A 12,680-nucleotide genomic window follows, 5' to 3' on the forward strand; every position below is an offset into this window, starting at 1 on the left:
TCTGAAGAACTAGAATCAAAAAAAGTTTTAAGCAATATGACCAAAAATAATTGGGGGAAACTTGCTGAAGCGAATCAAGAAAACACTTGATTAGTTGTCAGTCAGGACATTAAATCTCTTCAGTCACCCATGTTGACTATTACAGTGTGAGCCTGGAAAAATATAGATTATGTGATAGAACTGAAGAGTAATACATTTTATAGGGTCTAAACGTAAATCAGACTCATGCAACTATTGTAAATGCAGGCAAAGAGTTGTTTAAAAACAGCTGCGCATACAATTTTTTTTCCCACAATAATATAACATACTCTTAACACTTATTATGAAAATGAAAATCAGAACAAGGGCTGGATAAATGAAAAAAATGAAGAATGAAGTTAAGTAAATTCTAAAACGTTTCCAAATATTTTCTTAAGAACAAATTTTTTTCTTGCAAAACAGATGAAAGATAAAGAAAGATAAAATCTAAAGAACTAGGAATTGTCTCCAATTTGTAAGAATGTTCCTATGAGCAATTCGTGAGAAGAAAATTATTTTTAGGACAGGCTTATGTAAGAAAATACTAGGGAAATAGCAGTTAAAAAGAATTTTATTCCTTAGGCTGATGACACATGTGGCAACTTTTTAAGCAATGTTCCTGGGCAATGTTGCCGTCAACAGGCAACCAGGTGAGACACAGTACCTACGGCTGATCTAAAGTATCCATATACTGTAGAAATTTGTTGCCCATTCTCAATGGCAAAGTGCCCAAGTAACATCGTTTGAAAACAATGCCAAAAAGTTGCCACTCAACATAGCTCAAGAAGTTTCCCCATGTATCATCAGCCTTACAATGTTTAGTGAAACTGGCTTCTGGGCTATACTAACTTTTATTTGTATTATTATTTAATAAAATCCAAAATGTGATGGCCTCATACATAAAATAGTAGAGCAAGGTGCCAGCAAAACCTGGGGTTCAAATCTTAGGCTGATGACACGGGGCAACTTTTTTGAAGCAATGTTGCACGGCAACACTGCCCAAAGTTGCCCAGCAACATTGCTTAAAAAGTTGCCCTGTGTATCATCAGCCTTAGGGAATGGATGAACTGATATGCACGGCACTGTGATTTGCTTTGGCATAATGCATAAATGATCTGACAAATTAATTTAATGATTACTCTGGAATATATATAAGTGTGCACAGACTATCTGGTTTCCTGTGTTAGTCCGACAGATTATGGCAACTCTTGTCCTGTTGAGTTTTATTTGTATGTTCTGTTTTAAGGCCTACCTAAGCATTAGCCTATAATTTATTTATTTTTCCCCATCTGAAGACATATATGACAAGGTAAACTTGCTATAGAGTTATGATGTGCAAGATGAACCTACTTCCCCTCATCAATGTGTTCTCAAAAACGGCGAGTCTGATTTGACCAAAACACTTTTCAAGATAGCTGCTTGATTTGGAGACGAAACAAACGCATCTCCATTGTTGTATAAAGGCATTTATGTGTATTGCATCCCGATGACACCCCACAGAAGTTACCAAATCTTAATTGAGTTTGTGATTGGTGAAAGTTATTTAAAAGTATCTCGTGTTTTTCCGTGTGTGCTCGGTCATTCCCGTAAGTGATCGAAAATCCGTAAATTAACGAGTTTTATCTAAGTTAAACATTATTTCTGATAGATCTATCACTAGTTAAATCAGCCTAATTTACTCCACATAAAATCATTTTAAGGGTTAGATCAAGTAGCTATAGTGCATAGGCTATATCCACTTTTTACAGTGTATCAAATAAGTTAAAATGTTGCTTAGTTAAGCAGTTTAGTTCCCCACAACTATTGAATTTAAAATTGTGAATATTTTAGCCGTGCGTAATTTTGGAAGGTTTACTTTCTCTATTTGGATACATGATTATTTGTCTTTTCTCCTGAATATGTGTGATGTTTCTCTTTACTGAATATCATTTCACCCTCTAGAGCCCATAACTGATGTTCTGTCCATCAAATTCACCACTCAACTGTCTCAGTTGTATTTCACTATAGCTGTAGATGTACTTACTGGTTGATATACTACTGGGCACAGCTCAGCATGTAATACCATCAGCAGAATGCCTAACGCCGCGGTTCCCAGTGCCCAAGCGCAGAGGCGCTTCTTGTCCTCCAAAAGGAACTTTCTGTCACGAAGTCTGTAAAGATTTCCCCCCTCGATGGGACTGTGCCTCTTCCCCGTGTGAGACAGCGGTACTCTGATCTCCATCGTCTCCCCGTTGTGGTTGACAAGTCCATCACAGTTTCTGCCATCCACCTTGGTGTCCAAGTGCGCGAAGCGAGCGGTCATCTCCATAGCGCGCTCTTGTCTTCAGTCCATACAGACATCAGTCGCCTTGTTCTCCATCCTGTCCTTCCCCCTCTCCAACCAAAATTTCGGAAGGCATAGCACGTTGGAGTCAAGAAGTATCAGAGTGAAGAACGAAATGCGCGCTCCTACCTGCGAACTTCCACTTTCACTGTTACGCGCCTCAGCATTTGACTTGGTTCTGTGGGTAGGCGCTCTGAAACTGTGCACTATGAAGTAGCGCTCTTACGTATGCCGTGGATGGACTGCATCGACTTCTTTAGAAGTGGTGTTGCCTCATATGATGATTGTGGCATTTATTTTTTTCTTCGTTTGTTGTCATTGATGTTTCTTTCAGGATACTACTTTTGGCAAAGTGTTCTGAAAGGTTACACTTCAATGTCAGTGGAAATGCGAAACTAAAAGTAATTCGAATGTCACAGAGAAGCTCAGATACCACGATACACAGTCAAGTGTTGGAAATTAGAATTAAGTGTTTATAGCTCATATTTTCGCTCTCAGCACGTTTGAGCTACGAAACAGTCAATAACAAATTTGTCCAGAGGGGTACCTCTAGTGGGAGACCCGTTTAGTGCAAGGCTAACGGTTTAGTTAACTGCACGGTTTATCTACGGTTGTTTTGCTAATTTATGCTGTTTTAGCCACGGGAAAAAACGTGTGCAAGCTGTTAAATCATATAGAGAAAGACTTATTTTGACAAACAAATGTTAATAGGTGGTGAAACAAAAAGCGTACAAGCAGTATTAAAGATATTAGCCTAATATTTCACCTACCTGATCAGGAATTACAAGAACAAACACGAATGTTGTCAAGATTCTTGCCCTGGAAATCCTGGTTCAGTTTGGCCAACCAAAAACGCATTTTGTTCCTCAGACAGTTTTTGACACCCCTCTTCTTGATTTGTTATAATTTTTGGTAGTCTATAGTAGCCTACTCTAAATGTTTTTCCTGGTCTGACTGATTAGTACAGCCCAAAACATGACAATAATTGATCATTTTCAGCGGCAATAATCAGCCAAATATGTGAGTTTCATTCGGTTCAGTGTCATTGTTTACGTTCAGTGCTGCCAATATGGTTGATTGATGACACGTCTTGAAAACACTCTGCAACGGAAAGCGTGAAAGTAGCAACTAGCTAGTGTATGTTTAGCAAAAAGTTGCATTTTTTTAGGTTATTGAAACATTTCAAAACACCAATTAAATTATATACTTGTAAAAAAGAAAATATAAGACTCAGAGCCTTTGTTTAAAGTTCTTCTTAAGCCTTAAAAAGGGCTCAGATTACTTTGTTCGCAGGTGGATTTTAACCAACTACTCCACTGCCCACAGCAGCTGATATATATTTGTTTGCTTGTTTAATGCTGACAGCTAATTTAAAGAATTTGATAATGTGATTCCTACAGAGACCATTTGGAAAATGAAATATTAAGCTGTCACTTCCGTAATGAACTCATGACGGACAGGAACTCAGAAACTAAACACGCATGGCCATGAGGTTTGTTGCTCTCTCCTCTTCGTTTACAATCCCCCTCCTTCAAACCCAATGAACTGAAGCAGATTCTATTTCTATGCTCAAATCCTTGCTTGTCTTCCTCTAGAAATGACGTAATGACCTTGGGCCATGTGACGCACTTGCCCCATGTGGATCCTTCCGCCAGGGCATCCTGTAGCACACAACCTACAACAACCATCCCAATAAGTGTTTAGTCCAACTCACTCCAAGAGCCCACGAAGAGTACTACACTGCTAGGACGTTTCCACCATTTGGCCTGATTTCCTGAGGTTAGAAGGTCTTAAGAAAGCTTACAGATGTCTTATAACCTTTAGGCTTTAAAGTAGGCCTACTTGAGACTCCCCAAACGAATCTAATCCAACCAGGCCATAAAGAATATGGAAAGATTCAACAAAAAAGAGAGTCAGAATTTGTTCATTTTCAGTCTATGAAGTATACTGAAAATGGGAATGCATTATATCCAGAATATCTGTTAATTCAGTAAAATTCAGAAACATTTTTATTCAACTTTTCCTTTCCGTTTGAATGGCCATTTGTACATTTTATGTGTCTGGCTTCCGATCTCATCCGCATCCAGCTATTTTTAGCTGTACAAAACAGCTCGTTTTGCTGCTTGATTGTAAATTGGTGTGTCTTTTCCCCTATTATTTTAATGTATTATCTTAATTATGAACACACTGGTTTTTAATGCAAACAGTTTTACCGTTTACTGCACAACACGTTATTATTCTTCTCATTATTTCCCTATAGTACCTAATGAACTGGAAGTCTCACCCATAGGCTTACTTGCATGTTAAAAAATATATTTTATCTCTCATAATCAAATAAAAATGGAAAAAAAACTTAACTGTTTATTAATAAAATATATATTTGTAACATCAGTTGTACATAGTTTTGTACAAGCAATATTTACAGTTATAGCATAACAGCAAAACATGATTTAAAAGATTGCACAAATAAATATGCACTTGAAGACAGAAAAAAGGCAAAATGTTAAAGGTCATAAGTTTAACATACAAAACTGCACACATAATAATGATATAACAAAGATAAAATTCCAGTGTTGAAGACTATTACACTATTACAAGTTATAATAGTTTCAATTAGTCGAGATTACATAAAAGCTAAACCTAAAAAGGCAGATTATAAAATCATTTCATATATATGAATATATATGCTACATAAGGCAGCACCTGTGAGATGACACTGTACACTTTTATATGCAGTTTTTGCAAAACAAACATTAAGATAATCTACAAAATGTACAATCAAAATATTTAAGATAATGAAATATGGCTTTAATGAAATATGGCTTAAGCCTTAAGGCAATGTATACTACCACCTAGTGGTACTGGAAAAAAACCTACAGTACAATTATCATTACCATTTAGCCAAGGTAAATGGTAGCATTGTGCACAGAACCTAGCATAATGAACTAAATAATGTTTTTGTTAATGCAAAACATCTTGAGCAGATATGATTGTTCTTAAAGGAGGTTTCACATTAATCATGAACTAATATGAAACCTCACCCACACTCTTCAATAAATAAGATGAATTTGTTTTTAAACAGAAAAGTATAGAATGTTTTAGAGGTAACTTCAGAAACTATCACATCTGAACTGCTGGTAATTTTGGGAATGTGCTTCCATTGAGTATTTCATTGGATAATTACATTCACTCAAAATGATCTATTCCATTAAATATCACTCAAGTGTTCTCTACAGAAGCTGCTGGGAAAGATTTCCATATGACAGCAAAATTTCAAGTACGCAGGAATCCAGCTTTGGCAAAGTTGAGAAATAATTCCTGAGCCAGTGTTTTGTGCAGAAGTTTAAATATAACAACTGACTATTTTTTGCGCTTATAAACCTAAAGCTAGAAACCCAAAGAAAACATAAATACACAAATAAAGAGCAGAAATAGGCAGAATAGATAAAATGAAAAGCTTAAAGTTAAAGCATTATTTAAAGCATTAAATAGTTGACATGCTTGACACTATATTTCAAGTTTCATTGTAATAAGATATAAAGTTCCCTGCAGACTGGCAGATACGTCTTAAATTATAAATACACTGGTTTTCCGCTCTTTACCCTTTCACTGTCCCCCAGGTTTGAAGGGCAGCGTGAGGCACAATGAAATGAGGAGGTGCTTTTGGTACAACATAGTAAGCAAACAATGGAGAAGGTGCTGGTGCACATACAGTCGTGAAGAACATGCCTCTCTTCTTTTTGTACTGGGGCCACATCGGTGCAGGGTTATAAAAGTACTGCGGGCCAGGGATCTGTTATTGACAGAAAAAATGTACTGTTAGTTACAGGTGCTGGTCATATTAAATATTAAAATATCTTCAAAAAGTTGATTTATTTCACTAATTCCATTCAAGAAGTGAAACTTGTATAATGTATACATTCAGAGAGAGAATTGTGAAACAAAACCCATTCAAAAATGTGGGGGAGATTCACAAAGAGTGGACTGCAGCTGGAGTCAGTGCTTCAAGAACCACTACGCACAGACGTATGCAAGACATGGGTTTCAGCTGTCGCATTCCTTGTGTCAAGCCACTTTTGAACAACAGACAGCGTCAGAAGCGTCTCGCCTGGGCTAAAGACAAAAAGGACTGGACTGCTGCTGAGTGGTCCAAAGTTATGTTCCTGATGAAAGTAAATTTTGCATTTCCTTTGGAAATCAGGGTCCCAGAGTCTGGAGGAAGAGAGGAGAGGCACATAATCCACGTTGCTTGAGGTCCAGTGTAAGGTTTCCACAGTCAGTGATGGTTTGGGGTGCCATGTCATCTGCTGGTGTTGGTCCACTGTGTTTTCTGAGGTCCAAGGTCAACACAGCTGTATACCAGGACGTTTTAGAGCACTTCATGCTTCCTGCTGCTGACCAACTTTATGGAGATGCAGATTTCATTTTCCAACAGGACTTGGCACCTGCACACAGTGCCAAAGCTACCAGTACCTGGTTTAAGGACCATGGTATCCCTGTTCTTAATTGGCCAGCAAACTTGCCTGACCTTAACCCCATAGAAAATCTATGGGGTATTGTGAAGAGGAAGATGCGATATGCCAGACCCAACAATGCAGAAGAGCTGAAGGCCACTATAAGAGCAACCTGGGCTCTCATAACACCTGAGCAGTGCCACAGACTGATCGACTCTATGCCACGCTGCATTGCTGCATTAATTCAGGCAAAAGGAGCCCCAACTAAGTATTGAGTGCTGTACATGCTCATACTTTTCATGTTCATACTTTTCAGTTGGCCAAGATTTCTAAAAATCCTTTCTTTGTATTGGTCTTAAGTAATATTCTAATTTTCTGAGATACTGAATTTGGGATTTTCATTAGTTATAATCAGTTATAATCATCAAAATTAAAAGATATAAACACTTGAAATATATCAGTCTGTGTGGAATGAATGTATACATTATACAAGTTTCACTTCTTGAATGGAATTAGTGAAATAAATCAACTTTTTGAAGATAGTCTAATTATATGACCAGCACCTGTATTTATAGTTACCTTAGTTTGAATATAACAGCAGGTCATTTCTAAATTAAACCCAAAAGCCGTTTTTTTTTTCTTTTAGTGTACTGTTTTACCTGAGCTGGAGGAAACTTGCGTGGCCCTTTAGGCTCCCTTGCTTTAGATCTTGTTGCATGAACTGTGTTCTTCACTCTTCTCTCCTCCACTTTTTTCATTTTGTCCTCTTTTACCTCCTCCTCTGTATCACTTGAGACCACTGAGCCGCAGTCGGATGAGCTCGCTGAGTAGTAGTCGGATGTATCCAGATTCACAGAATCCACTTGGCTAAAAGTATCATCCTGATTCAAGTCCTTTTTCTCATCCTCCACTTTAGCAAACTGAGCTACTGTAAAATACCTGCCATTTTCTCCAGACCTGCGGGAACATATGTAAGTGAACCATTACTTTTAGTGATAAGTTCTTACTTTGTAGAAAATGTCAAGTATAATCATTCAGAAAAAGGCCAATAGGAAGGTCTTCTTTTAATGTATCAAATAACAAGGCTTTGATAGAAATATTCTACAACTTACCGCACACATACTTCTGACGGGTCGATCCATATTGTGATCTCACGAGGAAAGCCCAGCTCACTTGGCTTTAAGCCGCTCTCCTTGCAAGCTTGTGATACTGATTCATCACAGGGAATTTTGTCATTTATTCTGATGCATCTGGAATAAAAAAGTGGTCATATTGTGAATGACTGCTATGTAAGTTTGTAGGTCTTTCAGATATTACCTCACACAGAGTATGAATTTCCACTTGGACAACAGATTAAATGATCAGTAAGTTTTTTTTTTTAAGAAATTAAAGTTTTATTCAGCAAGGATGCATTAAATTGATCAAAAGTAAAGTCAAACATTTACAATGCTACAAAAGATTTACATTTGTAAGAGAATGCTCTTCTTTTGAATCAAAGAATCGCACTTTCCAAAAAAAATATTAAGCAGCTCAACAATTTGAAAATAAAAAGACATCTTTTTTGATCACCTAATCAGCAAATTTTAATGATTTCAAAAATGGTGAAGACTAGAATAATGACTGCTGAAAATTCAGCTTTGCCGTCACAGAAATACACAACATTTTAAAACACATTACATTTGGAAACAGAAAGCTTAAATATTATTATTATTTTGCAATATTAACCTTTTTACAAAATATATATTTTATATATATATTTTTTTTATTACAAAAATGCAACCTTGCAAACTTTTAAACAGTAGTGTATATTTACTGAGAAATTTCTGAGAAAAGGTATTTTTTTTAAAGTTATTCTTTGATGAGTGCATTACACATCACAATTCAAAACAAAAGCGCTTTTAATATCTAACTTACAACTTTAATACACTGCCGTTTAAAAGTTTGGGATCAAGATTTTTAATGTTTTTAAAGATTCTCTTATGCTCATCAAGGCTGCATTTACTTGATCAGTATACAGTATAACTGTAATATTGTGTAATATTATTGCAGTTTAAAATAAAGGTTTTCTATATTAATATTTTTAAATATATGATATATTTCTGTGATGCAAATCTTCATTATCAGCATCATTATTCCAGTCTTCAGTGTCACATGATCCTTTAGAAATCATTCTAATATGCTGATTTATTATCAGTATTGAAAACAGTGACGCTGCTCAATAATTTTTGCAACCCGTGATTCTTTTTTCAGAATTATTTGACGAATAAAAAAGTTAAAAAGAACAGCATTTATTCAAAATAGATTTTTGTTTCTAACAATATAAGTCTTTGCTATCACTTTTTATCAATTTAACATATCCTTGCTGAATAAAAGTATTAAAAAATGCGAATAAACTAAAAATGTACTGACCACAAAATTTTAAATGGTAGTTTATATTGTTACAAAAGATTTCTATTTTTAAAAAATGCAGTTTTTCTTTTTACTTTTTATTTATTAAAAAAATCCTGAAAAAAGTATCACAGGTTCCAAAAAGAAATCTGTAGCTGTAAAAATGTAGTTTTCAACAATGATAATAAATCAGCATATTAGAATGATTTATGAGGATTTGGTGACACTAAAGACTCAAGTAATGATGTTGAAAATTCAGCTTTGCATCACAGGAATAAATTACATTTTAAAATATATTCACATAGAAAACAGGTATTTTATATTAAAATAATATTTCACAATATTATTTTTTATTCTGGATTTTGCAGTCTTGATAAGAAACTTTATTATTAAAACATAAAAAATCTGATCGTAAACTTTTGAATGGCAGTGTATTTAACTTTCCTAGTATAATAAGTTATACTAAATCAGTAAATCTTCTTTTCTTAATTTACCTGTACGCCTGTCCTTTGCTAGGATTGTCAGGGTACCAGTGATCGGTGAACTTTTCAAGCAGAAGCTCTTGTAATTTAGCAGCGAAAAGTTTGGCTTTGATTTGATCCACACCTCCACGCTCCACTGCCAAACCTTTCAGAAAGTTCACTCCAGCACTCACTTCCTTCTTCATTCTCACCACTGTAAAGAAAAACAAAACTGAAATTTCAATCTGGGGCTTTTATTACATTGACAAACCACAAAATTAAGACATAATCTCTGGTTGACCTCTATTGGTTAAGTTGAGAAAGTTCCAGAGTTCTTATTTTGAAAATTGTACTAAGTGTACATTTTAAAATTAGAAAACACATAAAAAAATAGAAAAATAAATACATATCCTGGCTTAAAAAAAAAAGAGTTTTCTAGACTTCTTTACAGTCAAATAAACAAATTAAAAGCATATTAGTTTCCCGTCACCTGCCAGAAATATTAACACATATCAAATAAATAAATTCTCATGCTTAACCACAACCACTGAAACACCTATGCATTTGTAGGTCATCTCTATTGGCATTTCTGATAGAGGAACTTCCCTGAGTACTGTTTCAGCTACACCACATCTGAAGACTTGTTATACCGATACAATGCTACAGTCATAATTTGCATTACAGCCAAATAAGATACAAATAAGGAAGAAGAGCCGCTCTTTTCCAACAGCATATTGCTAAATAAGGTTTACCTTTGCAAATTAAGACGTGCATCCATTGGACTCAGTTTGTATTATCAATTTAGTTTTGCTTTATTGCCACTCTATAACTTTTTATGAATCACAGGATTTTATATCAAAGACATTTAAAGTGTGTTCATATACTGTTTTTTAGCCTCAATTCTCACTAATAAAAACTTGTAAAATGTGTAAATATTTTCACTACTTTGAGTTATCTTTAAATGAATAAACTTTATAATCTACAATTAACAACGGTTCATATTAAACTATGTGTAGTACCTTGTGAAACATGTTTGCCTACTTTGTTAAATCCGAGAGGAAAAAAAATTAAGGTTGACCTTTAATATTTATATAACATGATTTAAAAATCAAATAACCAAATATCTGCCACTCCAAACACGTGGGTGAGGTTGCTGCATTAGGCAACCTTTGAGCAACACGCTGTGAGTCTACTCATGCATTAGTCACAATGCTGATTTGAGTGACACAATAATCACTCATTCAAGAACAAGTCTCTTTAACAATACACAAAGGGCTCAGACAGCTGAGATTAAATCTATTTTCCACCTACATGTCAAACTTTTGGGTTACTTGTGATAGAATCTGCAAACTAAGCACAGCAGAAAGCCATAATGCCATGTGGATGGTCTCAGATGGACTGCAAACAGCCGCTGACTCATATGTATAAAGTGAGCAGGTCAACAGGTGCTGAAAGCTTTGTCTAGGCTATAAGTAATTGTGTAATCTAATGATAGACACATCACAAAAAATCATACCTTATTATATGTATGACAAATTAATTTGAAAGAGGAGAGCTTGTGTTAAAAGTATGAGTTATTGTTTAAAGTTGATTGAAGTTTGGTAACCAGAAGCAGCCAAATAAAAGTAGAAACTACTGACTACTATAAAAGGACTCTGAACGTCTTCATAAGATAAATCACACGATATAAACTCAGTGTAGATCATTTTAGGCAATTTTCCAAACAATGTATTTGTTTCTTAGCCTATCTGTTTCCAATCCGCTTGACCTATAGGGTCGCGGGATAATGTTTACAATAATCAAATATTCTATTCTATTCTATTCTATTCTATTCTATTCTATTCTATTCTATTCTATTATTACAGTTTAGTAAAACTGATAAGTATTAAAAAGCTTTAAAATTACTGTAAAAAGAGTAAACAAAGCAACGCACTGAAGACTCACTATTCAGTCACGTGCTACACGCGCACCACATGTAATACTGAAGGTTTTTAGGCAAGCGGTTTGGAAAGTGCATCATCGGAAATTCCCAAAAGAAAGCCCCAAAAATATGTATGTACTGTATGTATATATATTAGCCTATATATACATGTTTACCTAATATATTACATACCGAGTGATAAAAACCGGTGTCTTCAGAAATAACGAATTTTTCAAACTTTTTTTTAATCTTTATATAATGGTAATACTTTTGCTATTCAATTACAGTAACAACTACATTCGTAATACTCGAAATTTAACGTTTTACATATATCACATTTATGTTTAGACACTTTAACAATTTTAATTAGTTTAACTTCTTATGTTAGACAACAAACAAGAAAGAACAACTTTAAAACTTTAACTGTTGTTGTGTATAATTAATTAGTTATTAAGGTAAAGTTTTACCGATATAAGCTGAATCCGAAACGACTGGATGTTTTTCGCTCTCTTCAGTTCTACTTCCTTAAAACTGTTATATCCAAATAGGCGAATAACCTGAGTAAGCACGTTGCTTCCTTGTTGTAGTACACAAGTGTTCCACGTTTCTTCGGTCGTGTTGGGCTCGGTCGACCAACAAACGCGTCATTTTACCGTCAGCGATTAGCATATGACTCACTTCCTTGTCTATAAAGTACAGCTTACTGTTTCTACTACAAGCAGTCATGTCTGTTATTATGACGCTGATTCATCCAAAGCCCAAATATGGTCTGAGCTAATGTCCTAGGAAGTAAGTATAAAAGGAATAAATAAAGGAATTTAGTAAGACATTGTAACATATTTTAGATAAAATGTAATTTTCCCCAGGTTATATGTGTGCTACCTACGTCTGTGATAGTTTAGATTAAATAAAAGATGAGAAGGCTGTAACACTGGGTGAAATATGGACAAAATTGGGTTGTTTAACCGGTAATACTTTACACTTTACATGTCATTTGTTAACATTAGTTAATGTATTAACTAACATGAACAAACAGTGAACAATACATCACTGTTTATTAGTATTTGTTAATGTTAGTTAATAAAAATACAGTTGTTCATTGTTTGTTCATGTTA

General features: G+C 34.9%; 2 protein-coding genes across 2 annotated transcripts in view; both read right to left on the reverse strand.

Annotated features, from left to right (window-relative positions):
• kcnn4 (potassium intermediate/small conductance calcium-activated channel, subfamily N, member 4) overlaps nt 1-2,484 on the reverse strand; it is a 35,814-nt gene extending 33,330 nt beyond the window's left edge. Inside the window, exon 1 of the mRNA XM_073847900.1 lies at nt 2,042-2,484. Coding sequence (XP_073704001.1) covers nt 2,042-2,326 — 285 coding nt within the window. The 5' untranslated portion in view covers nt 2,327-2,484. The remainder of the gene's footprint in view (nt 1-2,041) is intronic.
• A 2,254-nt stretch (nt 2,485-4,738) lies between these two features.
• On the reverse strand, nt 4,739-12,166 carry LOC141343134 (maternal B9.15 protein). The gene is made up of 5 exons (XM_073847737.1): nt 12,033-12,166; nt 9,678-9,858; nt 7,908-8,045; nt 7,455-7,752; nt 4,739-6,134 (listed from the first exon to the last, which is right to left on the reverse strand). The coding sequence occupies exons 2-5, from the start codon at nt 9,848-9,850 to the stop codon at nt 5,940-5,942; spliced, it is 804 nt and encodes a 267-aa protein (XP_073703838.1). The 5' UTR covers nt 9,851-9,858; nt 12,033-12,166; the 3' UTR covers nt 4,739-5,939.
• Between the last annotated feature and the right edge of the window lie 514 nt (nt 12,167-12,680).

The sequence above is a fragment of the Garra rufa genome, chromosome 9, assembly GCF_049309525.1.
Source record: "Garra rufa chromosome 9, GarRuf1.0, whole genome shotgun sequence".
Classification (NCBI taxonomy): Eukaryota; Metazoa; Chordata; class Actinopteri; order Cypriniformes; family Cyprinidae; genus Garra; species Garra rufa.

Bases quoted from the DNA above. Each gene is read 5' to 3' on its own strand.
- LOC141343134 (XM_073847737.1), bottom strand. From the start codon at position 9,850: ATGAAGAAGGAAGTGAGTGCTGGAGTGAACTTTCTGAAAGGTTTGGCA. The intron at 8,046-9,677 runs GTAAATTAAGAA...TTTTTATTCCAG, and splicing joins AGCAAAGGACAGGCGTACAG to ATGCATCAGAATAAATGACA. The intron at 7,753-7,907 runs GTAAGTTGTAGA...ATGTTCCCGCAG, and splicing joins CCGTCAGAAGTATGTGTGCG to GTCTGGAGAAAATGGCAGGT.